The 26,074-nt window shown below is 43.8% G+C and overlaps 1 protein-coding gene across 3 annotated transcripts in view; it reads right to left on the minus strand.

Moving 5' to 3' along the window:
• Positions 1–26,074, minus strand: part of nalcn (sodium leak channel, non-selective) — a gene marked incomplete at both ends in the record, with an annotated part of 312,014 nt that overhangs the window by 55,677 nt on the left and 230,263 nt on the right. For all 3 annotated transcript variants that reach the window (XM_084160991.1, XM_084160990.1, XM_084160992.1), the window contains 3 exons: positions 158–289; positions 12,640–12,760; positions 16,337–16,390. In XM_084160991.1, the coding sequence (XP_084017117.1) occupies positions 158–289; positions 12,640–12,760; positions 16,337–16,390 (307 nt within the window). The remainder of the gene's footprint in view (positions 1–157; positions 290–12,639; positions 12,761–16,336; positions 16,391–26,074) is intronic.

Consider the following 26,074-nt stretch of genomic DNA (forward strand, 5'->3'; position numbering starts at 1 on the left):
AAAACTGGTTGCAATTACATATTGTGATACCTGAAAAAAAAAAAGTGAGCTTTCTGGCGCAAAATGGCTGCTGTGGCATCACCCAGGTGGGTGCTACATATTGGTGGTGGATGAGGTGAGTTTCCCACATACAATGTAAAGTTCTTTGAATACTTACGAGGTAGATGAAGATGTCCATGACTCCTCCAAAGTCTCTGATGACGGCCGTGGGAGTGAAGAACAGGCCGTCCGCCATGATCTTCAGGTTCAGCTCGATACTCATGAAGATGACAAAGACATACTCTCCTATCTGAAACACACCAGATATTAAGCTCCAATAAATATTTTATTTATGTATTATTTCAACCTTTATGTATTCAGGTTGAAGCCTTGTCCCCATCATCTCTACATTAAAAAATCCCCATAAGAGAACCATTTGAAGAACACTTTTTGGTTGCAGGTTCATGGACCCCTAAAGTGGTCTATGAACCAAAAAGGGTTCTCCTATGGGCCCAACCGAATAACCCTTTTGGAACCCTTTTTTTTAAAGAGTGTAAACCATCATCTCTGTGCCTGGTCCAAGTTAGCAGCACAATAAATTAATACAGAATGTAACTCTGTACAATAAGTTGTATGTATACTGAACAAAAATATAAACGCACCATGCAACAATTTCAAAGATTTTACTGAGTTACAGTTCATATAAGGAAATCAGTCAATTGAAATGAATTCATTAGGCCCTAATCTATGGATTTCACATGACTGGGAATACAGATATGCACCTGTTGGTCACAGATACCTTTTAAAAAATGTAGGGCCGTGGATGGGGCTGTTACGGTGACCGTATTACCGCCACACCGGCGGTCATGAGTCATGACGGCAGTCAAATTCCACGTGACCGTTTAGTCACGGTAATTACGCTTCTCCAAGCTCTGATACTGCTGATGGTCATTAGTAGCCTACCAAACTTGCTAACTGCCTGGTACTCAGTACTCTATTGTCCCTCTAATCACTCTGACATCGAAAATCTAATCAAACACTTCATGAGAGCCCATGCACTCTATAGGCTATGCAATTGCGTGAGAAAACAGAGTGATGGCCTCTATTAAAAAGAGGGTGATCCCATCAGCTTTCTATTGGCTAGGCCTACTATATATATTTCTCAACTTTCCTAATAATATGCACATTGCTTCTCTTTACAACAGGAGTATAGCCTACCTGGCTGGCATGAAAATGAACCATGGGAAAAGTGTCCTCCATTTGCTATTTACTGTAAGTACATAGATGACATGTCTTTTTTTCCGCTGCCCCTGTTTCCAAACAGGCTGATGATAATTGTCCATTCTAAATCAAAACAAATTTCACACATATATTATTTAGTATATGTAAAGACAATATTAAATCAAGAATAGTGTGATGGGTGACAATATTAGCCTATTATTTGTGAATGATATATTATCACTTGTGAATGATGCCCAGCTTAAGGCAAGAAAAGCGCAACTTTTTCAAATCATAGTCACACACCTCATGTAGCCTAGCCCATAGGTGTATATGTTTTGATAAGGTTTGTATCACAACTAAAGTGGCTGAATAACTTCTTAAAATGAAGCACATTAATCCTCTTTACAACGGGTGTAGAGCCTAACTGGCATACATACGCAGCGCATGAGTTTCAAGTTTGGGGAAGATAATTTTCAGCAGAAAAATGCACCTTTGTAATAAAAGTAATACATGCATAATCACATTTGTGGTCACTTACCTGCTAACGTGAAGAAATACCCTAATAAATTATCAACAATTGAAGCTAAATGTTCTCATCTGTTGTGTTAGGTTCATTGATTAAAACAGGGTTTTTGATGCTAGTGGTTGTATTAATTTGGGATCTATCGCGTCCCACAACTGTCCCAGACTATGTTTGAAATATTTATTTCTCGCACAGAATATAATAGGTCGCCTTCCGTGTGGCGCAGCGGTCTAAGGCACTGCAACGCAGTGCTTGACGTGTCACTACAGACCCGGGTTCGATCCCAGGCTGGCGGCGCACAATTGGCCCAGCATCGTCCGGGTTAGGGAAGGGTTTGGCCGGCCGGGATTTCCTTGTCCCATCGCGCTCTAGCAACTCCTTGTGGTGGGCCGGGCGCCTGCAAGCTGACTTTGGTCGCCAGCTGGACGGTGTTTCCTCTGACACATTGGTGCGGCTGGCTTCCGGGTTAAGCGAGCAGTGTGTCAAGAAGCAGTGTGGCTTGGCAGGGTCGTGTTTCGGAGGACGCATGGCTCTCGACATTCGCCTCTCCCAAGTCCGTAGGGGATTTGCAGCGATGGGACAAGAATGTAACTGCCAATTGGGGAGAAAAAGCGGGTGAAAGTACAAAAAAAAGAAAAGAAGAATGGGTCGACTTTTGTACTATGGCGGATAGTAGATTGACATAGGCTAATGCTTTTGCTGTTTGTTAGGCCTACTCATCTTGTTGGCTGATGAAAAGTAAATGTGGACTGTTCTTCCAATTTCTTCAATATGTGTCTCAGAATTGAATAAGGACACGAGCAGTTGCGTCCCCAATGTCTGACTTCACGTGTAGCCTGTGAGAAAGACCCGATCACGTGATGGAGAGCCATGTGAGTGCTTCTGCAGTCAGCCAGGGCAAGGAAATTATAATTATTATATTCAGCCCAAAGGCACAATGACCACTGGCCGCAAAAGGCATGGATTTATTTAGGGGGCATTACGGCCACACAAAAGGGATGCAGCCGGGAAATTCGAGGCATTATCAAGTGCTTGTCAAATTGTGAATGAGAGACTGATGAAGTGTGTACAGCTACAGCCTGCGCAAAAAACAAAGCAGAGCTCATGCCTTTCATGCAACTTTTTCAAATCATCATTAGAGTTGCATCATACAGCCTTTGAATGTATTAAAAATCTAAACATATAGCTCAACATTTGTATCACAACTAAAGTTACAGAAATAACTCTAAATTAAGCATATAGTAGTACCTGTTTCTTTGTTAACAGCTCAACACAGAATAGCCACATGTGCGCAATCCCTCAAATCGTTTGGAGACAATATCCTTTCTATGTAAAATTGTATTCTTGATACTATAAAATAATATAAAATAATGCCACGAAATTCTAAGCAAATCTTGTCTGCTAAATTAACTAGTGTAGCCCACAGCCACATGGCATAGCCAGATCAGGGCCTAACATAAGGACACCTCAGAGTATGCTATTCTGTTATTCTGAAATAGACTACATTTTATTCATATCATGTTTCTTTAGACCTGTCTAAAATAAATAATGGATTTATTGTGATGGTTTAGGCTATATTACATGGATTTATTAGACTTTCTAAAATGTAGATGTTCCAAAGGTCTGTATCAGTGGCTTGTAGGCTATGCGTGGAAGCCAGGAGATGCTAAATGTGTTTATGTTAATTAACAGTCAATTACCGTGTTATTTGCTTGACAATCACCGGTTGACAAAAGGTCATGACCACCACAGCCCTAGCTGTGTTTATATTTTTGTTCAGTGTACAAAAGAGTTATATACATAAATACATACAGTACATGATTATCTGCACAATTAAAAACATCAAAAGCAATATGTCCATTATCCTTTTCACATGTGAGTTCCAAATATCTCTAACGGTCGCCCCAGCGTGAGTTGTTTTATGCACGTGATGTCAGAATGCACTCACTGTTCCAAAATGTGATTGTTACGCAATAGGACAGTTAACACACACTGCCTGCTAATTATGTATAGGCTATGTTTCAACTTGTCAATTTCAAATTATTTTCTAACACGTTTTATTTTCTAACAACAGTTTGAATTGAGGTGTGTTCCGCCTCCTCATTAATTCACATAAAAGTAGCCCATTTCAGTGTAGCGGACAATTTATGTTTGAGGCTTTACTGAGCTGGACAAACTTCTCTCTTCGAGGAGAGTCCAAGCACTTCCCTAGTGTTTCCGCAGATCAAGTATGCAGACATTTACAAAGTTTTGCACGAACTGGCACATTTTCTGGCTGGCGCTCGCAGTGCCTTCATTGTTGTTTTCCATACAAATAATAACTTTGGACATATGTGCGTTCCTATCAAAGTAAGTGCCTTATTTTCTGTAAAGTGCCTTGCAAAAGTATTCATCCCCCTTGGCATTTTTCCTATTTTGTTGCATTACAACCTGTAATTTAAATGGATTTTTATTTGGATTTCATGTAATGGACATACACAAAATAGTCCAAATTGGTGAAGTGAAATGAAAAAAATAACTAGCATTTTTCCTATTTTGTTGCCTTACAACCTGGAATTAATATTGATTTTTTGGGGGTTTGTATCATTTGATTTACACAACATGCCTACCACTTTGAAGATGCAAAATATATATTTTTTTGTGGAACAAACAAGAAATAAGACAAAAAAAACTGAAAACTTGAGCGTGCATAACTATTCACCCCCCAAAGTCAATATTTTGTAGAGCCACCCTTTGCAGCAATTACAGCTGCAAGTCTCTTGGGGTATGTCTCTATAAGCTTGGCACATCTAGCCACTAGGATTTTTGCCTATTCTTCAAGACAAAACTGCTCCAGCTCCTTCAAGTTGGATGGGTTCCGCTGGTGTACAGCAACCTTTAAGTCATACCACATATTCTCAATTGGATTGAGGTCTGGGCTTTGACTAGGCCATTCAAAGACATTTAAATGTTTCCCCTTAAACCACTTGAGTGTTGCGTTAGCAGTATGCTTAGGGTCATTGTCCTGCTGGAAGGTGAACCTCCGTCCCAGTCTCAAATCTCTGGAAGACTGAAACAGGTTTCCGTCAAGAATTTCCCTGTATTTAGCGCCATCCATCATTCCTTCAATTCTGACCAGTTTCCCAGTCCCTGTCGATGATAAACATCCCCACAGCATGGTGGTGGCAGCATCATGCTTCACTGTGGGGATGGTGTTCTCGGGGTGATGAGAGGTGTTGGGTTTGCGCCAGAAATAGTGTTTTCCTTGATGGCCAAAAACCTCAATTTTAGTCTCATCTGACCAGAGTACCTTCTTCCATATGTTTGGGGAGTCTCCCAAATGCCTTTTAGTGAACACCAAACAAGTAATTTTGTTAATTCCACTTCACCAATTTGGACTATTTTCTGTATGTCCTTTACATGAAATCCAAATAGAAATATATTTAAATTACAGGTTGTAATACAACAAAATAGGAAAACCGCCAAGGAGGATGAATACTTTAGGAAGGCACTGCATGCACGCTCAAGTTTTCTGTTTTCTTATTTCTTGTTTGTTTCACCCCCAAAAACTATTTTGCATCTTCAAAGTGGTAGGCATGTTGTGTAAATCAAATGATACAAACCCCCAAACAATCCATTTTAATTCCAGGTTGTAAGGCAACAAAATAGGAAAAATGCCAAGGGGGGTGAATACTTTCGCAAGCCACAGTATATCGTGTTGTCGTTTCTACTGTAGTATATATACAGTGGGGAGAACAAGTATTTGATACACTGCCGATTTTGCAGGTTTTCCTACTTACAAAGCATGTAGAGGTCTGTAATTTTTATCATAGGTACACTTCAACTGTGAGAGACGGAATCCAAAAACAAAAATCCAGAAAATCACATTGTATGAGTTTTTAATAATTAATTTGCATTCTATTGCATGACATAAGTAATTGATCACCTACCAACCAGTAAGAATTCCGGCACTCACAGACCTGTTAGTTTTTCTTTAAGAAGCCCTCCTGTTCTCCTCTCATTACCTGTATTAACTGCACCTGTTTGAACTCGTTACCTGTATAAAAGACCTGTCCACACACTCAATCAAACAGACTCCAACCTCTCCACAATGGCCAAGACCAGAGAGCTGTGTAAGGACATCAGGGATAAAATTGTAGACCTGCACAAGGCTGGGATGGGCTACAGGACAATAGGCAAGCAGCTTGGTGAGAAGGCAATAACTGTTGGCGCAATTATTAGAAAATGGAAGAAGTTCAAGATGACGGTCAATCACCCTCGGTCTAGGGCTCCATGCAAGATCTCACCTTGTGGGGCATCAATGATCATGAGGAAGGTAAGGGATCAGCCCAGAACTACACGGCAGGACCTGGTCAATGACCTGAAGAGAGCTGGGACCACAGTCTCAAAGAAAACCATTAGTAACACACTACGCCGTCATGGATTAAAATCCTGCAGTGCACGCAAGGTCCCCCTGCTCAAGCCAGCGCATGTCCTGTCTGAAGTTTGCCAATGACCATCTGGATGATCCAGAGGAGGAATGGGAGAAGGTCATGTGGTCTGATGAGACAGAAATAGAGCTTTTTGGTCTAAACTCCACTTGCCGTGTTTGGAGAAAGAAGAAGGATGAGTACGACCACAAGAACACCATCCCAACCATGAAGCATGGAGGTGGAAACATCATTCTTTGGGGATGCTTTTCTGCAAAGGGGACAGGACGACTGCACCGTATTGAGGGGAGGATGGATGGGGCCATGTATCACGAGATCTTGGCCAACAACCTCCTTCCCTCAGTAAGAGCATTGAAGATGGGTCGTGGCTGGGTCTTCCAGCATGACAACGACCTGAAACACACAGCCAGGGCAACTAAGGAGTGGCTCCGTAAGAAGCATCTCAAGGTCCTGGAGTGGCCTAGCCAGTCTCCAGACCTGAACCCAATAGAACATCTTTGGAGGGAGCTGAAAGTCCGTATTGCCCAGCGACAGCCCCAAAACCTGAAGGATCTGGAGAAGGTCTGTATGGAGGAGTGGGCCAAAATCCCTGCTGCAGTGTGTGCAAACCTGGTCAAGACCTACAGGAAACGTATGATCTCTGTAATTGCAAACAAAGGTTTCTGTACCAAATATTAAGTTCTGCTTTTCTGATGTATCAAATACTTATGTCATGCAATAAAATGCAAATTAATTACTAAAAAATCATACAATGTGATTTTCTGGATTTTTGTTTTAGATTCCGTCTCTCACAGTTTTTGTGTACCTATGATAAAAATTACAGACCTCTACATGCTTTGTAAGTAGGAAAACCTGCAAAATCGGCAGTGTATCAAATACTTGTTCTCCCCACTGTATGTACACTACCAGTCAAAAGTTTTAGAACACCTACTCATTCAAGGGATTTTCTTTTTTTAAACTATTTTTTACATTGCAGAATAATAGTGAAGACATCAAAACTATGAAATAACACATATGGAATCATGTAGTAACCAAAAAAGTGTTAAACAAATCAAAATATAGCTTATATTTGAGATTCTTCAAATAGTCACCCTTTGCCTTGATGACAGCTTTGCACACTCTTGACATTCTCTCAACCAGCTTCATGAGGTAGTCACCTGGAATGCATTTAAATTAAAAGGTGTGCCTACTTAAAAGTGTATTTGAGGAATTTATTTCCTTCTTAATGTGTTTGAGCCAATCAGTTGTGTTGTGACTAGGTAGGGGGATGGGGGGGTATACAGAAGATAGCCCTATTTTGTAAAAGACCAAGTCCATATTATGGCAAGTACAGCTCAAATAAGCAAAGAGAAACGACAGCCCATCATTACTTTTAAGACATGAAGGTCATTCAATAGCGAACATTTCAAGAACTTTGAAAGTTTCTTCAAGTGCAGTCGCAAAAACCATCAAGCGCTATGATGAAACTGGCTCTCATGAGGACCGCCACAGGAATGGAAGACACATAGTTACCTCTTCTGCAGAGGATAAGTTCATTAGAGTTACCAGCCTCAGAAATTGCAGCCCAAATAAATGCTTTACAGAGTTCAAGTCACAGACACATCTCAACATCAACTGTTCAGAGGGAACTGTGTGAATCAGGCCTTCAAGGTCGAATTGCTGCAAAGAAACCACTACTAAAGGACACCAATAAGAAGAAGACACCTGCTTGGGACAAGAAACACGAGCAATGGACATTAGACCGGTGGAAATTTGTCCTTTGGTCTGGAGTCCATATTTGAGATTTTTGGTTCCAACCGCCGTGTCTTTGTGAGACGTGGTGTGGGTGAACGGATGATCTCCACATGTGTAGTTCCCACCGTAAAGCATGGAGGAGGAGGTGTTATGGTGTGCTTTGCTGGTGACACTATCTGTGATTCATTTAGAATTTAAGGCACACTTAACCAGCATGGCTACCACAGCATTCTGCAGCGATATGCCATCCCATCTGGTTTGGGCTTAGTGGGACTATCATTTGTTTTTCAACAGGACAATGACCCAACACACCTCCAGGCTGTGTAAGGGCTATTTTACCAAGAAAGAGAGTGATGGAGTGCTGCATCAGATGACCTGGCCTCCACAATCTCCCGACCTCAACCCAATTGAGATGGTTTGGGATGAGTCGGACGGCTGAGTGTAGGAAAAGCAGCCAACAAGTGCTCAGCATATCTGGGAACTCCTTCAAGACTGTTGGAAAAGCATTCCAGGTGAAGCTGGTTGAGAGAATGCCAAGAGTGTGCAAAGCTGTCATAAAGACAAAGGGTTGCTATTTGAAGAATTTCAAATATAAAATATATTTTGATTTGTTTAACACTTTTTTGGTTACTACATAGTTGATGTCTTCACTATGATTCTATAATGTAGAGAATAGTAAAAATAAAGAAAAACCCTTGATTGAGTATGTTTGTCCAAACTTTTGACTGGTACTGTATACAGTGGGGAGAACAAGTATTTGATACACTGCCGATTTTGCAGGTTTTCCTACTTACAAAGAATGTAGAGGTCTGTAATTTTTATCATAGGTACACTTCAACTGTGAGAGACGGAATCTAAAACAAAAATCCAGAAAATCACATTGTATGATTTTTAAGTTATTCATTTGCATTTTATTGCATGACATAAGTATTTGATACATCAGAAAAGCAGAACTTAATATTTGGTACAGAAACCTTTGTTTGCAATTACAGAGATCATACGTATCCTGTAGGTCTTGACCAGGTTTGCACACACTGCAGCAGGGATTTTGGCCCACTCCTCCATACAGACCTTCTCCAGATCCTTCAGGTTTCGGGGCTGTCGCTGGGCAATACAGACTTTCAGCTCCCTCCAAAGATTTTCTATTGGGTTCAGGTCTGGAGACTGGCTAGGCCACTCCAGGACCTTGAGATGCTTCTTACGGAGCCACTCCTTAGTTGCCCTGGCTGTGTGTTTTGGGTCGTTGTCATGCTGGAAGACCCAGCCACGACCCATCTTCAATGCTCTTACTGAGGGAAGGAGGTTGTTGGCCAAGATCTCGCGATACATGGCCCCATCCATCCTCCCCTCAATACGGTGCAGTCGTCCTGTCCCCTTTGCAGAAAAGCATCCCCAAATAATTATGTTTCCACCTCCATGCTTCACAGTTGGGATGGTGTTCTTGGGGTTGTACTCATCCTTCTTCTTCCTCCAAACACGGCGAGTGGAGTTTAGACCAAAAAGCTCTATTTTTGTCTCATCAGACCACATGACCTTCTCCCATTCCTCCTCTGGATCATCCAGATGGTCATTGGCAAACTTCAGACGGGCCTGGACATGCACTGGCTTAAGCAGGGGGACCTTGCGTGCGCTGCAGGATTTTAATCCATGACGGCGTAGTGTGTTACTAATGGTTTTCTTTGAGACTGTGGTCCCAGCTCTCTTCAGGTCATTGACCAGGTCCTGCCGTGTAGATCTGGGCTGATCCCTCACCTTCCTCATGATCATTGATGCCCCACGAGGTGAGATCTTGCATGGAGCCCCAGACCGAGGGTGATTGACCGTCATCTTGAACTTCTTCCATTTTCTAATAATTGCACCAACAGTTGTTGCCTTCTCACCAAGCTGCTTGCCTATTGTCCTGTAGCCCATCCCAACCTTGTGCAGGTCTACAATTTTATCCCTGATGTCCTTACACAGCTCTTTGGTCTTGGCCATTGTGGAGAGGTTGGAGTCTGTTTGATTGAGTGTGTGGACAGGTGTCTTTTATACAGGTAATGAGTTCAAACAGGTGCAGTTAATACAGGTAATGAGTGGAGAACAGGAGGGCTTCTTAAAGAAAAACTAACAGGTCTGTGAGAGCCGGAATTCTTACTGGTTGGTAGGTGATCAAATACTTATGTCATGCAATAAAATGCAAATTAATTACTTAAAAATCATACAATGTGATTTTCTGGATTTTTGTTTTAGATTCCGTCTCTCACAGTTGAAGTGTACCTATGATAAAAACTACAGACCTCTACATGCTTTGTAAGTAGGATAACCTGCAAAATCGGCAGTGTATCAAATACTTGTTCTCCCCACTGTATATGTATGCATAGACCATAATGTATTTACAGTTTTATTCACATGTTTTCAAGTACTGGTGACAAATAATGTATTCTGATTATTGCATAGATTGTAATGGACACCTATGATGTGTGTAAAATAATTCTTTTGAAGGTTGTACTGATTATAATCAGCTAATGCTTAGCTATTTGCCAGCTAAGTGTGGCGCCATGTTTGTTGACATTATACAATGAATTCTGGGTGTCACGCAAACGTCTGTCAGAGCTAAGATGTTATATTGAGGTGAAAGAATTGTTCACTCATCTTTCGAGTAAACTTCTGGAAGTGAATGAAGGGAAGTGAATGATCGTCGACGACACACCCCCTTCAACATGCATACTGCAAACAGACGAAACTCATCTTGTCTCTTATTATCTTTGGTTGACGGAAGAAAAAAACATTGCGGCGTGCACAAACTACCCATCGTCGGATTACTTTCGATTTCTAGGAAGTGTTTTACTCAATTATTTAGCTCAATGGTGAGCTCAACCATGATGTGATGAATTATAAACAGTCATTGCTATTAGCTAATTCATATTGTGGTTTCTGTCAGCGGAGAGTTATCTAAATATGCTTGTGTTACTTCAGTCTTTCCTCAGTTGGCGCTAGGACAAATGTAGCCTACACTTTCCGGTTTGGAGGATTGTGTTATGCTGTCGCTACTTCTGTGAATGTCTGAACATTGCATCCAAAAATAAACTGGCCACATTCAGGACATAACTTTGTAAGGACTGTGTTTGTGCTAAATGTTTCTGTGAAAAAACAGTGTGGCCAGCTCAAATCCTGACTGTTGCGTCAATCGAAACTGGACCTTCTAAATAAGCGTTCCAATCACACTGGTTTGAGCGTACGCTGCAGGGACCACTGTCGAATGATCACACCCGTTTGTTGGTACGTGTGAAAAGGTTAATCCATCCCTCCATCCTTCCTCCAACCCACTCATCCATCTATCTGTTCGTCTTTCTGTGCATCCCTATGTTTTTCATCTAGCCAGTGGTCACCAACCGGTCGATCTTCAAGGCATTCTTAGTCGATCACCAAACATTTCTGTAGAAAAGCCTAAGATAAAGGCTTGTGCTCCATTTTTGGCTTGGCGGTAGGTGCACTTGATTCAGAAGCCCTGTGCACCAGGTAGGCAAAGTGTCCCCATTTTGAACCATTTAATTTCTGAAAAGACAAACTCCACCTACCTGGCGGACAGGGAGATCTGTGGCTAAATCGAGTGTGCCTACTGCACTGGTCAATCGGATAGCTCATATCACCGTGCCTACAGCTTCCACGACCCTGGCCACAGCAAAGTGAGCCTACGTGAGATTTCATAACTTTTAAAACCATGACCAGAGAGAGACTGTCAAAGAATACAGCAAAGATCTGCTGTTTTTATGAGTGAGTTCATGTCTAAGTTTATTCAGCACTGTCAACAATGTTTTTACTCAACACTATTACAAAACATAAAACGCGCTTTTCCCTACTTCCAATCACACTGCAGCTGCAATGAATGAGTAGCCAAGTGTATCAATAGTCCATAATTTTTATTATTATTAGCAGCTCGTCATGTCTATTTTAATATCAAGGAATATTTCACTTTATCTGGTCATAGGAACAACATGAATTTGTGCATGAGGCAGATGTGGTGCGACTCGAGTTTCGCAGGTGGAAGACTGTTTTTCTGGTCAGTCTCACCGGAAGAAAGGAAGGCGAGAGCAGGGACCGTGAGAGGCGGACCCTCTGCTGCTCTCTCCCTCCCTCCGCTGAGACTAATGCTATGTTCAAAACAACTAGGAACTCGGAAATGTCCGATTTCCGACTTCAGTGCGTTCAAGACAACTGGGAACTCAGAAAAAATACTAGATCCGACTGGGAAAAATTGTTTTGAACGGTCATCCAACTTCCAAGTCGGAAACTCTGGCATCTTCATAGGGCTCCGACTTTCGGACCTGTAGATCACTGACGTCGTTTTTTTCTCCCAGAGTTCCCAGTTGTCTTGAAAACACCATGACCATCAGATGCAGGTACCATCAGTCCAGTAAAATAAAAAAGCTGTGCCTCGCAAGTGCTACACCAACTGATCTATTTTGTTATCAAAGCTGGATTTTTGAAATATAATATGGTCTGAGAAGAACAACATTGGCAGGCCAGGCATATAGCCAGTATGCTGTGTGATAATGTATTAGGCCTACTGCACCAACCTCATTCCTACAGAACTGTTTTTATTAGGTAAAAAAAAATCTGAGCGGTAGATCTCAGCTTGCTTTTTCACTGCGAAAGTGATCTTGACTCAGAAAAGGTTGGTTACCAGTGGTCTACAAAGTATGCTGTATGCGTGTGTGTGTGTGTGTGTGTGTGTGTGGTGGACATGGATGGCAGCTACAGTACATCAGTTACCTGTAGTGTGGGTACGTGCATGACCCTTGTGAAAGGAGACTCAAACATCATGGAGATACAGGAGCAGATGGTCACTACGATCATCACCCAGTCTAGATAGGTGACCAGCCCCAGGAGATCACTGAGGAAAAAAGAACACACACAGGCACACAACACACACACATACACGCACACGCAGACATACAGGCATGTACACACACGCGTGCAGACACACAGACACACATACACACAAAAACAGGCATAAACACACACTAGTTTAGTAAGGAACACACAAATGCAGATCCTTATTAGACCCATCACTGCAGTGTGGGTTGTAAGTGGGCCATGCTACTTTTGCATTAGTTCTGATGAAATAATCTGTTTTATAAAACCGCACACACAGATTCCATAATTAGTGGGATCATCTAAGGACTGTGATTGAGTGTGCATGAGTGTGTGTGTGTGTGTGTGTTCGCGAGCTTGCACGTATGCATAGTTTGTCTTTGTGCAATGTGTCTGTATGCTAATGCTGGGATGTTTGTGTGCGCTCGTGCATGCATATGTATCCGACCGCACTGCAGCCCTACAGCACCATCCCAGCTAGATCTGTATGAAAGTCCCCTGGCACCCAGATAGACCCTGATAGAAATTAATTTCTCTCTTCGTTTGATAATCAGAGCTGGAGCCTGGGAACCTGGGCAGAACTCCAATCAGTTTATGTAATGTCAAAAAACCTATTTCACAGCTTTTAAGTTTTGAAATCTTCATCCCTCATACAGTGAGGGAAAAAGTATTTGATCCCCTGCTGATTTTGTACGTTTGCCCACAGACAAAGACATGATCAGTCTATAATTTTAATGGTAGGTTTATTTGAACAGTGAGAGACAGAATAACAACAAAATAATCCAGAAAAACAAATGTCAAAAATGTTGGGTTCTCACCCAAGATTTGACGGTACATGGCCCCGTCCATCGTCCTTTTGATGCGGTGAAGTTGTCCTGTCCCCTTAGCAGAAAAACACCCCCAAAGCATAATGTTTCCACCTCCATGTTTGACGGTGGGGATAGTGTTCTTGGGGTCATAGGCAGCATTCCTCCTCCTCCAAACACGGCGAGTTGAGTTGATGCCAAAGAGCTCCATTTTGGTCTCATCTGACCACAACACTTTCACCCAGTTCTCCTCTGAATCATTCAGATGTTCATTGGCAAACTTCAGACGGCCCTGTATATGTGCTTTCTTGAGCATGGGGACCTTGCGGGCGCTGCATGATTTCAGTCCTTCACGGCGTAGTGTGTTACGTAGTGTGTTTTCTTGGTGACTATGGTCCCAGCTGCCTTGAGATCATTGACAAGATCCTCCCGTGTAGTTCTGGGCTGATTCCTCACCATTCTCATGATCATTGCAACTCCACGAGGTGAGATCTTGCATGGAGCCCCAGGCAGAGGGAGATTGACAGTTCTTTTGTGTTTCTTCCATTTGCGAATAATCACACCAACTGTTGTCACCTTCTCACCAAGCTGCTTGGCGATGGTCATGTAGCCCATTCCAGCCTTGTGTAGGTCTACAATCTTGTCCCTGACATCCTTGGAGAGCTCTTTGGTCTTGGCCATGGTGGAGAGTTTGGAATCTGATTGATTGATTGCTTCTGTGGACAGGTGTCTTTTATACAGGTAACAAGCTGAGATTAGGAGCACTCCCTTTAAGAGTGTGCTCCTAATCTCAGCTCATTACCTGTATAAAAGACACCTGGGAGCCAGAAATCTTTCTGATTGAGTGGGGGTCAAATACTTATTTCCCTCATTAAAATGCAAATCAATTTATAACATTTTTGACATGTATTTTTCTGGATTTTCTTGTTGTTATTCTGTCTCTCACTGATCAAATAAACCTACCATTAAAATTATAGACTGATCATTTCTCTGTCAGTGGGCAAACGTACAAAATCAGCAGGGGATCAAATACTTTTTTCCCTCACTGTAAGAGATTGGTATTGTTTTTAGATACAGTTGAAGTCGGAAGTTTACATACACATAGGTTGGAGTCATTAAAACTTGTTTTTCAACCACTCCACAAATTTCTCGTTAACAAACTATAGTTTTGGCAAGTCGGTTAGGACATCTACTTTGTGCATGACACAAGTAATTTTTCAAACAATAGTTTACAGACAGATTATTTCACTTATAATTCACTGTATCACAATTCCAGTGGGTCAGAAGTTTACATACACTAAGTTGACGGTGCCTTTAAACAGCTTGGAAAATTCCAGAAAATTATGTAATGGCTTTAGAAGCTTCTGATAGGCAAATTGACATCATTTGAGTCAATTGGAGGTGTACCTGTGGATGTATTTCAAGGCCTACCTTCAAACTCAGTGCCTCTTTGCTTGACATCATGGGAGAATCAAAAGAAATCAGCCAAGACCTCAGAAAATACATTGTAGATCTCCACAAGTCTGGTTCATCCTTGGGAGCAATTTCCAAACGCCTGAAGGTACCACGTTGATCTGTACAAACAATAGTACGCAAGTATAAACACCATGGGACCACGCAGCCGTCATACCGCTCAGGAAGGAGACGCGTTCTGTCTCCTAGAGATGAACGTACTTTGGTGCAAAAAGTGCAAATCAATCCCAGAACAACAGCAAAGGACCTTTTGAAGATGCTGGAGGAAACAGGTACAAAAGTCTCTATATCCACAGTAAAACGAGTCCTATATCGACATAACCTGAAAGGCCGATCAGCAAGAAGCCACTGCTCCAAAACTGCCAGAAAAAAGCCAGACTACGGTTTGCAACTGCACATGGGGACAAAGATCATACTTTTTGGAGAAATGTCGTCTGGTCTGATGAAACAAAAATAGAACTGTTTGGCCATAATGACCATCGTTATGTTTGGAGGAAAAACGGGGTGGCTTGCAAGCCGAAGAACACCATCCCAACCGTGAAGCACGGGGTTGGCAGCATCATGCTGTGGGGGTGCTTTGCTGCAGGAGGGACTGGTGCACTTCACAAAATAGATGGCATCATGAGGAAGGAAAATTATGTGGATATATTGAAGCAATATCTCAAGACATCAGCCAGGAAGTTAAAGCTTGGTTGCAAATGGGTCTTCCAAATGGACAATGACCCCAAGCATACTTCCAAAGTTGTGGCAAAATGGCTTAAGGACAAAAAAGTCAAGGTATTGGAGTGGCCATCACAAAGCCCTGACCTCAATCCTATAGAAAATGTGTGGGCAGAACTGAAAAAGCATGTGCGAGCAAGGAGGCCTACAAACCTGACTCAGTTACACCAGCTCTGTCATGAGGAATGGGCCAAAATTCACCCAACTTATTGTGGGAAGCTTGTGGAAGGCTATCCGAAACGTTTGATCCAAGTTAAACAATTTAAAGGCAATGCTACCAAATACTAATTGAGTGTATGTAAACTTCTGACCCACTGGGAATGTGATGAAAGAAATAAAATCTGAAATAAATCATTCTCTTTACTATATTCTGACATTTCACATTCTTAAAATAAAGTGGTGATCCTAACTGACCTAAGACAGGACATTTTTAGTAGGATTAAAGTCAGGAATTGTGAAAAACTGAGTTGAAATGCATTTGGCTAAATTGTATATAAACTTACGACTTCAACTGTAAATAGCAAGACAAAAGAAAATAAACAACCCGATTATGCAATGTTAACCCATCAACAAATCAATGGGAGTAGAAGACTTACTAAAGCTGGTGGTATTTGGAGTTCACCGCTCCTGTTATAGGATCTGTTTTCGATCTGGACAAAAATGGACAAACAAATAGACATGAATACAGATTATATTTTCTTTTTCATAGCATGTGTTGATAAAACAGCAGTTTTTATTTTTCTGTTCAGCTGTTCATTAATGTAGCAAAGTTTGGGTAGCACTTTACATTGCAGCACAGAATAAATGGGTATTAACATAGTAGTAGAGTGCCTTGAGCTATAGTCAATTCAAATGTTTTTCATTGGTAGAGCCTTGTTCTTGAACACTTCTGCCTTGGTTGGTGAGCACCCCTCCTCTTTTCCATTGTTTGCTTACATGCAAGTCATCCTAACTATTTAAGTGTTAAACTTATTACAACTCATCCTAAGACATTCTGATGGTTTAACATTCTGTTAGGGGGTAGATCAGCTTTAATATTGCAGATAGATTTTAACTTCCATCAATGTAATTGTCTGCATCACTTCCAATCCCCCATATATAATTTTTTCGCTAATATAGATATATATATACAGTGGGGAAAAAAGTATTTAGTCAGCCACCAATTGTGCAAGTTCTCCCACTTAAAAAGATGAGAGAGGCCTGTAATTTTCATCATAGGTACACGTCAACTATGACAGACAAAATGAGGAAAAAAAATCCAGAAAATCACATTGTAGGATTTTTTATGAATTTATTGGCATATGATGGTGGAAAATAAGTATTTGGCCAATAACAAAAGTTTCTCAATACTTTGTTATATACCCTTTGTTGGCAATGACACAGGTCAAACGTTTTCTGTAAGTCTTCACAAGGTTTTCACACACTGTTGCTGGTATTTTGGCCCATTCCTCCATGCAGATCTCCTCTAGAGCAGTGATGTTTTGGGGCTGTCGCTGGGCAACACAGACTTTCAACTCCCTCCAAAGATTTTCTATGGGGTTGAGATCTGGAGACTGGCTAGGCCACTCCAGGACCTTGAAATGCTTCTTACGAAGTCACTCCTTCGTTGCCCGGGCGGTGTGTTTGGGATCATTGTCATGCTGAAAGACCCAGCCACGTTTCATCTTCAATGCCCTTGCTGATGGAAGGAGGGTTTCACTCAAAATCTCACGATACATGGCCCCATTCATTCTTTCCTTTACACGGATCAGTCGTCCTGGTCCCTTTGCAGAAAAACAGCCCCAAAGCATGATGTTTCCAACCCCATGCTTCACAGTAGGTATGGTGTTCTTTGGATGCAACTCAGCATTCTTTGTCCTCCAAACATGACGAGTTGAGTTTTTACCAAAAAGTTCTATTTTGGTTTCATCTGACCATATGACATTCTCCCAATCCTCTTCTGGATCATCCAAATGCACTTCAGACGGGCCTGGACATGTACTGGCTTAAGCAGGGGGACACGTCTCGCACTGCAGGATTTGAGTCCCTGGCGGCGTAGTGTGTTACTGATGGTTGGCTTTGTTACTTTTGTCCCAGCTCTCTGCAGGTCATTCACTAGGTCCCCCCTTGTGGTTCTGGGATTTTTGCTCACCGTTCTTGTGATCATTTTGACCCCACGGGGTGAGATCTTGCGTGGAGCCCCAGATCGAGGGAGATTATCAGTGGTCTTGTATGTCTTCCATTTCCTAATAATTGCTCCCACAGTTGATTTCTTCAAACCAAGCTGCTTACCTATTGCAGATTCATTCTTCCCAGCCTGGTGCAGGTCTACAATTTTGTTTTTGGTGTCCTTTGACAGCTCTTTGGTCTTGGCCATTGTGAAGTTTGGAGTGTGACTGTTTGAGGTTGTGGACAGGTGTCTTTTATACTGATAACAAGTTCAAACAGGTGCCATTAATACAGGTAACGAGTGGAGGACAGAGGAGCCTCTTAAAGAAGAAGTTACAGGTCTGTGAGAGCCAGAAATCTTGCTTGTTTGTAGGTGACCAAATACTTATTTTCCACCATAATTTGCAAATAAATTCATTAAAAATCCTACAATGGGATTTTCTGGATTTTTTTTTCTCAATTTGTCTGTCATAGTTGACGTGTACCTATGATGAAAATTACAGGCCTCTCTCATCTTTTTAAGTGGGAGAACTTGCACAATTGGTGGCTGACTAAATACTTTTTTTCCCCACTGTATATATACACAGTGAGGGAAAAAAGTATTTGATCCCCTGCTGATTTTGTACGTTTGCCCACTGACAAAGAAATGATCAGTCTATAATGTTAATGGTAGGTTTATTTGAACAGTGAGAGACAGACTAACAACAACAAAATCCAGAAAAACGCATGTCAAAAATGTTATAAATTGATTTGCATTTTAATGAGGGAAATAAGTATTTGACCCCTCTCAATCAGAAAGATTTCTGGCTCCCAGGTGTCTTTTATACAGGTAACGAGCTGAGATTAGGAGCACACTCTTTAAGGGAGTGCTCCTAATCTCAGTTTGTTACCTGTATAAAAGACACCTGTCCACAGAAGCAATCAATCAATCAGATTCCAAACTCTCCACCGTGGCCAAGACCAAAGAGCTCTCCAAGGATGTCAGGGACAAGATTGTAGACCTACACAAGGCTGGAATGGGCTACAAGACCATCGCCAAGCAGCTTGGTGAGAAGGTGACAATAGTTGGTGCGATTATTCGCAAATGGAAGAAACACAAAATAACTGTCAATCTCCCTCGGCTTGGGGCTCCATGCAAGATCTCACCTCGTGGAGTTGCAATGATCATGAGAACGGTGAGGAATCAGCCCAGAACTACACGGGATAACCTTGTCAATGATCTCAAGGCAGCTGGGACCATAGTCACCAAGAAAACAATTGCTAACGCACTACGCCGTGAAGGACTGAAATCCTGCAGCGCCCGCAAGGTCCCCCTGCTCAAGAAAGCACATATACAGGCCCGTCTGAAGTTTGCCAATGAACATCTGAATGATTCAGAGGAGAACTCTGTGAAAGTGTTGTGGATGAGACCAAAATTGAGCTCTTTGGTATCAACTCAACTCGCCGTGTTTGGAGGAGGAGGAATGCTGCCTATGACCCCAAGAACACCATCCCCACCGTCAAACATGGAGGTGGAAACATTATGCTTTGGGGGTGTTTTTCTGCTAAGGGGACAGGACAACTTCACCGCATCAAAAGGACGATGGACGGGCCATGTACCGTCAAATCTTGGGTGAGAACCTCCTTCCCTCAGCCAGGGCATTGAAATTGGGTCGTGGATGGGTATTCCAGCATGACAATGACCCAAAACACACGGCCAAGGCAACAAAGGAGTGGCTCAAGAAGAAGCACATTAAGGTCCTGGAGTGGGCTAGCCAGTCTCCAGACCTTAATCCCATAGAAAATCTGTGGAGGGAGATGAAGGTTCGAGTTGCCAAACGTCGGCCTCGAAACCTTAATGACTTGGAGAAGATCTGCAAAGAGGAGTAGGACAAAATCCCTCCTGAGATGTGTGCAAACCTGGTGGCCTACTACAAGAAATGTCTGACCTCTGTGATTGCCAACAAGGGTTTTGCCACCAAGTACTAAGTCATGTTTTGCAGAGGGGTCAAATACTTATTTTATAAAAAAATTTGACATTCGTTTTTCTGGATTTTTTTGTTGTTATTCTGTCTCTCACTGTTCAAATAAACCTACCATTAAAATTATAGACTGATCATTTCTTTGTCAGTGGGCAAACATACAAAATCAGCAGGGGATCAAATACTTTTTTCCCTCACTGTATATATATATATATATATATATATAGAAATTTCCTTATTTTCCATGAAAACATACATGGAATGAATTTGAATAGGAAATATAGCAAAACTTATAGTAAATGTAGTCATTGACAACGTTAGAAATAATGATTTTTAATTGAAATAATAATTGTGTCCTTCAAACTTTGCTTTCGTCAAAGAATCCTCCACACTTAGACAATCCAAAATGTGTGATCCAAGATGGGGTAGTAGTGCGGTCGTGTATTGTGTTGTGTCCTCGTGTAAATAGCCAGTTTTGTTAGTTTTTTGTCTTTTATTCGTATATATTTCTCTATCTCACTTTCCATCCTTTAACTAAATCTACTTTCCTGCAACCCACCTCATCCAATGTGGAACGGATTCTATTATTTCTTTATTTTTATCAAGAACCTACGGCTGAAACTAGCCAGCTAGCCAGCTAACTAGCTACTTGCTATTAGCCACTGTTAGCGGTCTTCACCACCGTCAATAGCCTGCACTACCTACCAGACAGCTCTAGCCTGGACAATTATCGGCCAGTCTGCACAGCGTGCTATCGACCCAGAGCATATCGGATTTTCTGCCGGAATCACTGAATCACTGGACCTTAACACCGGACCATCGCAACTAGCTAGCTGCAACCGCATGGCTGTTGTTGGCTAATCACATTGTCACGATCGTCTGAAGGAGCGGACCAATACGCAGCGCGTGGAGTGAACATGATGACTTTATTAATAAAGCAACCACGAAGAAAACAACAAATGACGATACGTGAAGTTCAAAATACTGATACAGACTAACAGCAACACAGAAACAATAACCCACAAAACAAAGGTGAAAACACACAGAATATATATGGCTCCCAATCAGAGATAACGAGCCGACAGCTGACACTCGTTACCTCCGATTGGGAGTCATTAACCAATCACCACTAAATACAAACAAAATGAAACTCACCCATCCCCAACACCACCAAATGAGATACACCCTGGCTCACATATACAAGTCCTAGAGCCAGAGTGTCACAGTACCCCCCCCTAAAGGTGCGAACTCCGGGCGCACCAACATCAGGACTAGGGGAGGGTCTGGGTGGGCGTCTGTCCATGGTGGCGGTTCTGGCCCCGGTCGTGATCCCCACCCCACCACAGTCACAACCTGCTTCGGTAGCCTCCTCCCAATGACCACCCTCCAACTAACCCCACCTGGACTAAGGGGCAACACCGGACTAAGGGGCAGCATCGGCCTAAGGGGCAGCACCGGGATAAGGGGCAGCACCGGGATAAGGGGCAGCACCGGGCTAAGGGACAGCACCGGACTAAGGGGCAGCACCGGACTACGGGGCAGTACCGGACTAAAGGGCAGTACAGGACTAAGGGGCAGCACCGGGCTAAGGGGCAGTACCGGACTACGGGGCAGCACCGGGCTAAGGGGCGGCACCGGACTCAGGGGCAGCACCGGACTAAGGGGCAGCACCGGGCTAAAGGGCAGCACCGGACTAAGGGGCAGCACCGGGCTAAGGGGCAGCACCTGACTAGATGGCGGATCCTGGCTGGCTGGCTCTGGCGGATCCTGGCGGGACGGCTCTGGCGGATCCAGGCTGGACGGCTCTGGCGGATCCTGGCGGGACGGCTCTGGCGGATCCTGGCGGGACGGCTCTGGCGGATCCTGGCTGGACGGCTCTGGCGGATCCTGGCTGGACGGCTCTGGCGGATCCTGGCTGGACGGCTCTGGCGGATCCTGGCTGGACGGCTCTGGCGGATCCTGGCTGGACGGCTCTGGCGGATCCTGGCTGGACGGCTCTGGCGGATCCTTGCTGGACGGCTCTGGCGGATCCTGGCTGGACGGCTCTGGCGGATCCTGGCTAGACGGTTCTGGCGGATCCTGGCTGGACAGCTCTGGCGGATCCTGGCTGGACGGCTCTGGCGGATCCTGGCTGGACGGCTCTGGCGGATCCTGGCTGGACGGCTCTGGCGGATCCTGGCTGGCTGACGGATCTGGTTGCTCATGGCTGGCTGACGGATCTGGCTGCTCATGGCTGGCTGACGGATCTGGCTGCTCATGGCTGGCTGACGGATCTGGCTGCTCATGGCTGGCTGACGGATCTGGCTGCTCATGGCTGGCTGACGGATCTGGCTGCTCATGGCTGGCTGACGGGTCTGGCTGCTCATGGCTGGCTGACGGATCTGGCTGCTCATGGCTGGCTGACGGATCTGGCTGCTCATGGCTGGCTGACGGATCTGGCTGCTCATGGCTGGTTGACAGATCTGGCTGCTCATGGCTGGCTGATGGTGCTGGCTGGGAGGCTGGCGGTGAAGGCGGACCCCAGCCTCGGATTGCAGTCATCACCTCCAGCAGGGCGGCTCCCATCTGCAGGAGCTGCTCTTTCTGGTCCCGAACCTGAGCTTCCAGTCTAGTATGGGTTGCGTCGGCTCCTGCTGATTCCATAGCAGGTGTATGATTCTGTCTGGCGGAAGGCTCTAGCGGCTCCTGTCTGGCGGAAGGCTCTAGCGGCTCCGATCTGGCGGACGGCTCTGAAGGCTCATGGCAGACGGGCGGCTTTGCAGGCTCAGTACAGACGGGCGGCTTATGCAGCGCTTGACAGACGGGCAGTTCAGACGCCATAGGGCCGACGGGCAGTTCAGGCGCCGTTGGGCAGACGGCCAGTTCAGGCGCCGTTGGGCAGACGGCAGACTCTGGCCGACTGGTGACGCACCCCGTAGGATTCGTGCGTGGAGCAGGAACAGGCCGGTCCGTACCGGGAACACACACCACTGGCCTTAACTGGGGATCAGGAACGGGCCGGACCGGACTGGTAACACACTTCAGTCTCTCATGCCGTGCCACAACAACTTCCCTCCCTCTACTCGCCAATGGCTCCCGTAATCCGATAGCCTTCTCTCCAGCTCTCCCTGTGGCAGCCTCCTGCTGCCCAGGCGCCCAAGCCATGTGCCCCCCCCCAAAAAATGTTTGGGGAGTAACCACGGGCTTCCAGCCTCGACTCCGCGCTTCCTCTTCATACCACCTCCTCTCGGCTGCAGCTGCCTCCAGCTCTTCACGAGGGCGGTGATATTCCTCCTCATACCACCTCCTCTCGGCTGCAGCTGCCTCCTGCTCTTCACGAGGGCGGTGATATTCCTCCGGTTGTGCCCAAGGACCCTTTCCAGCCCGTATCTCCTCCCATGTCCATGAATCTTTTGGAGGCGTCCATAAATCCTGTGTAGGTAGGTCCTGTTGCCGCTTGTTACGCCGCTTGGTCCTCTTGTGGTGGGTTATTCTGTCACGATCGTCTGAAGGAGCGGACCAATACGCAGCGCGTGGAGTGAACATGATGACTTTATTAATAAAGCAACCACGAAGAAAACAACAAATGACGATACGTGAAGTTCAAAATACTGATACAGACTAACAGCAACACAGAAACAATAACCCACAAAACAAAGGTGAAAACACACAGAATATATATGGCTCCCAATCAGAGATAACGAGCCGACAGCTGACACTCGTTACCTCCGATTGGGAGTCATTAACCAATCACCACTAAATACAAACAAAATGAAACTCACCCATCCCCAACACCACCAAATGAGATACACCCTGGCTCACATATACAAGTCCTAGAGCCAGAGTGTCACACACATCTTCCCGACGTACCAGTTAGCCTTGAGCTAGCCTCGAGCCAGGCCCATCTCCCGGCTATCTACCTCTCTGTCAACCGGACGGGACCTCCTAGTGTCGACACAGAGCCCCGCCGATCCATCACGACTGGTCTGCCGATGTTATCATCTGATGTGGTTTCAAAAGGCTTCCCGTTGCGACGACCACGAAGATCCATCTGCTAGCCCCGGCCCGCTAGCACGCGCAATCAACAGCAGTGCCTCCTGCTCGCCTGTGCTTTAGCAGCCTACGATCTGCTCCCAGACTTACTTAGTGCTGTTCACTGGACCTTATGATCACTCAGCTACACAGCTAATGCCTGCTGGACTGTTCCTTTACACGGTACCCCATCCTGTTTATCTGTTTAGCCTCAGCCCAAACTTTCATCGCCATTACCAGTTGTTGTTTTAGCCCTCTCGAATAACACCTGTGATTGCGTTATGCCTCTCTCCCATGTCAATATGCCTAGCCTATTGCTGTTTGGATTAGTTCTTATTATACAATTTCACTGTAGAGCCCCAAGTTCAGCTCAACCAGCCTCAGAGAGCTCCTTTGTCCCACCCCCCATACACGCGGAGACCGGCTCAATCGGTACCTCCAGTGATGCTATCTCTTTCATAGTTACCCAAATGCTTAGGTGTACCTCCACTGTACTCATATCCTTGCATATCCTTGTCTGTACATAATGCCCTGGATCTATTCTACAACACCCGGAAATCTGCCCCTTTTCTCTGTACCCAACGCACTAGAAGACAGTTCTTAAAGCCTTTAGCCGTATCCTTATTCTATTCCTCCTCTGTTCCTCTGGTGATGTAGAGGTTAACCCAGGCCCTGTAGCCCCCAGTATCACTCCTACCCCCCCAGGCGCTATCATTTGTTGACTTCTGTAACCGTAAAAGCCTTGGTTTCTTGCATGTTAACATCAGAAGTCTCCTCCCCAAGTTTGAGTTATTCACTGCGTTAGCACACTCTGCCAACACTGATGTTCTAGCAGTGTCTGAATCTTGGCTTAGGAAGGTCACCAAAAATTCAGAAATTTCCATTCCGAACGACAACATTTTCCATCTAGATATAACTGCCAAAGGGGGCGGAGTTGCAATCTACTGCAGAGCTCTATCATACTATCCAGGTCTGTGCCCAAACAGTTTGAGCTTCTACTTCTAAAAATCCATCTTTCCAGAAATAAGTCTCTTACTGTTGCCGCTTGCTACACCAGTCTGAAATATGGCTTTTTCTTTGCAACTCTGCCTAGAAGGTCAGCATCCCGGAGTCGCCTCTTCACTGTTGACGTTGAGACTGGTGTTTTGCGGGTACTATTTAATGATGCTGCCAGTTGAGGACCTGTGAGGCGTCTGTTTCTCAAACTAGACACTCTAATGTGTTTGTCCTCTTGCTCAGCTGTGCACCGGGGCCTCCCGCTCCTCTTTCTATTCTGGTTAGAGACAGTTTGTGCTGTTCTGTGAAGGGAGTAGTACACAGCGTTGTACGAGATCTTCAGTTTCTTGGCAATTTCTCGCATGGAATAGCCTTCATTTCTCAGAACAAGAATAGAACGACGAGTTTCAGAAGAACATTTTTTTCTGGCCATTTTGAGCCTGTAATCGAACCCACATTTGCTGATGTTCCAGATACTCAACTAGTCTCAAGAAGGCCAGTTTTATTGCTTCTTTAATCAGCAAATTTTTCAGCTGTGCTAACATAATTGCAAAAGGGTTTTCTAATGATCAATTAGCCTTTTAAAATGATAAACTTGGTTAGCAAATGCAACGTGCCATTGGAACACAGGACTGATGGTTGCTGATAAGCCTCTGTACGCCTAAGTAGATATTCCATTAAGAATCAGCTGTTTCCAGCTACAATAGCCATTTACAACATTAACAATGTCTACACTGTATTTCTGATCAATTTGATGTTATTTTAATGGACAATTTTTTTTTATTGTCTTTCAAAAACAAGGACATTTCTAAGTGACCCCAAACTTTTGAACGGTAGTGTATGTGTGTGTATATATATATATATATATATATATATATATATATATATATATATATATATATATATATATATATATATATATATACATACATATAAATACATATACATATACACATATCCTTTAAAAAAAAAAAAAAAAATCCTTTATTACTTTCCAACCCCACCACCCATCCCCTAATTGGAGTAAAATAGTGAACAACATTAGGCCTCTACTTCCAGCTTATACATACTATATACATTTTATGGACACAGTCAATTTTACAATAGTTCTATTTTGTTTGTTTTTACTCCTGAACTTCCTCTACCCTCATCATCTCTGATAATTTTCATGATGTCCATTCGGTTTGCTTCTATATGCCATATCTTTCAAACTGTGCT

Source organism: Coregonus lavaretus, assembly GCF_964263955.1.
Source record: "Coregonus lavaretus genome assembly, chromosome: 5".
Classification (NCBI taxonomy): Eukaryota; Metazoa; Chordata; class Actinopteri; order Salmoniformes; family Salmonidae; genus Coregonus; species Coregonus lavaretus.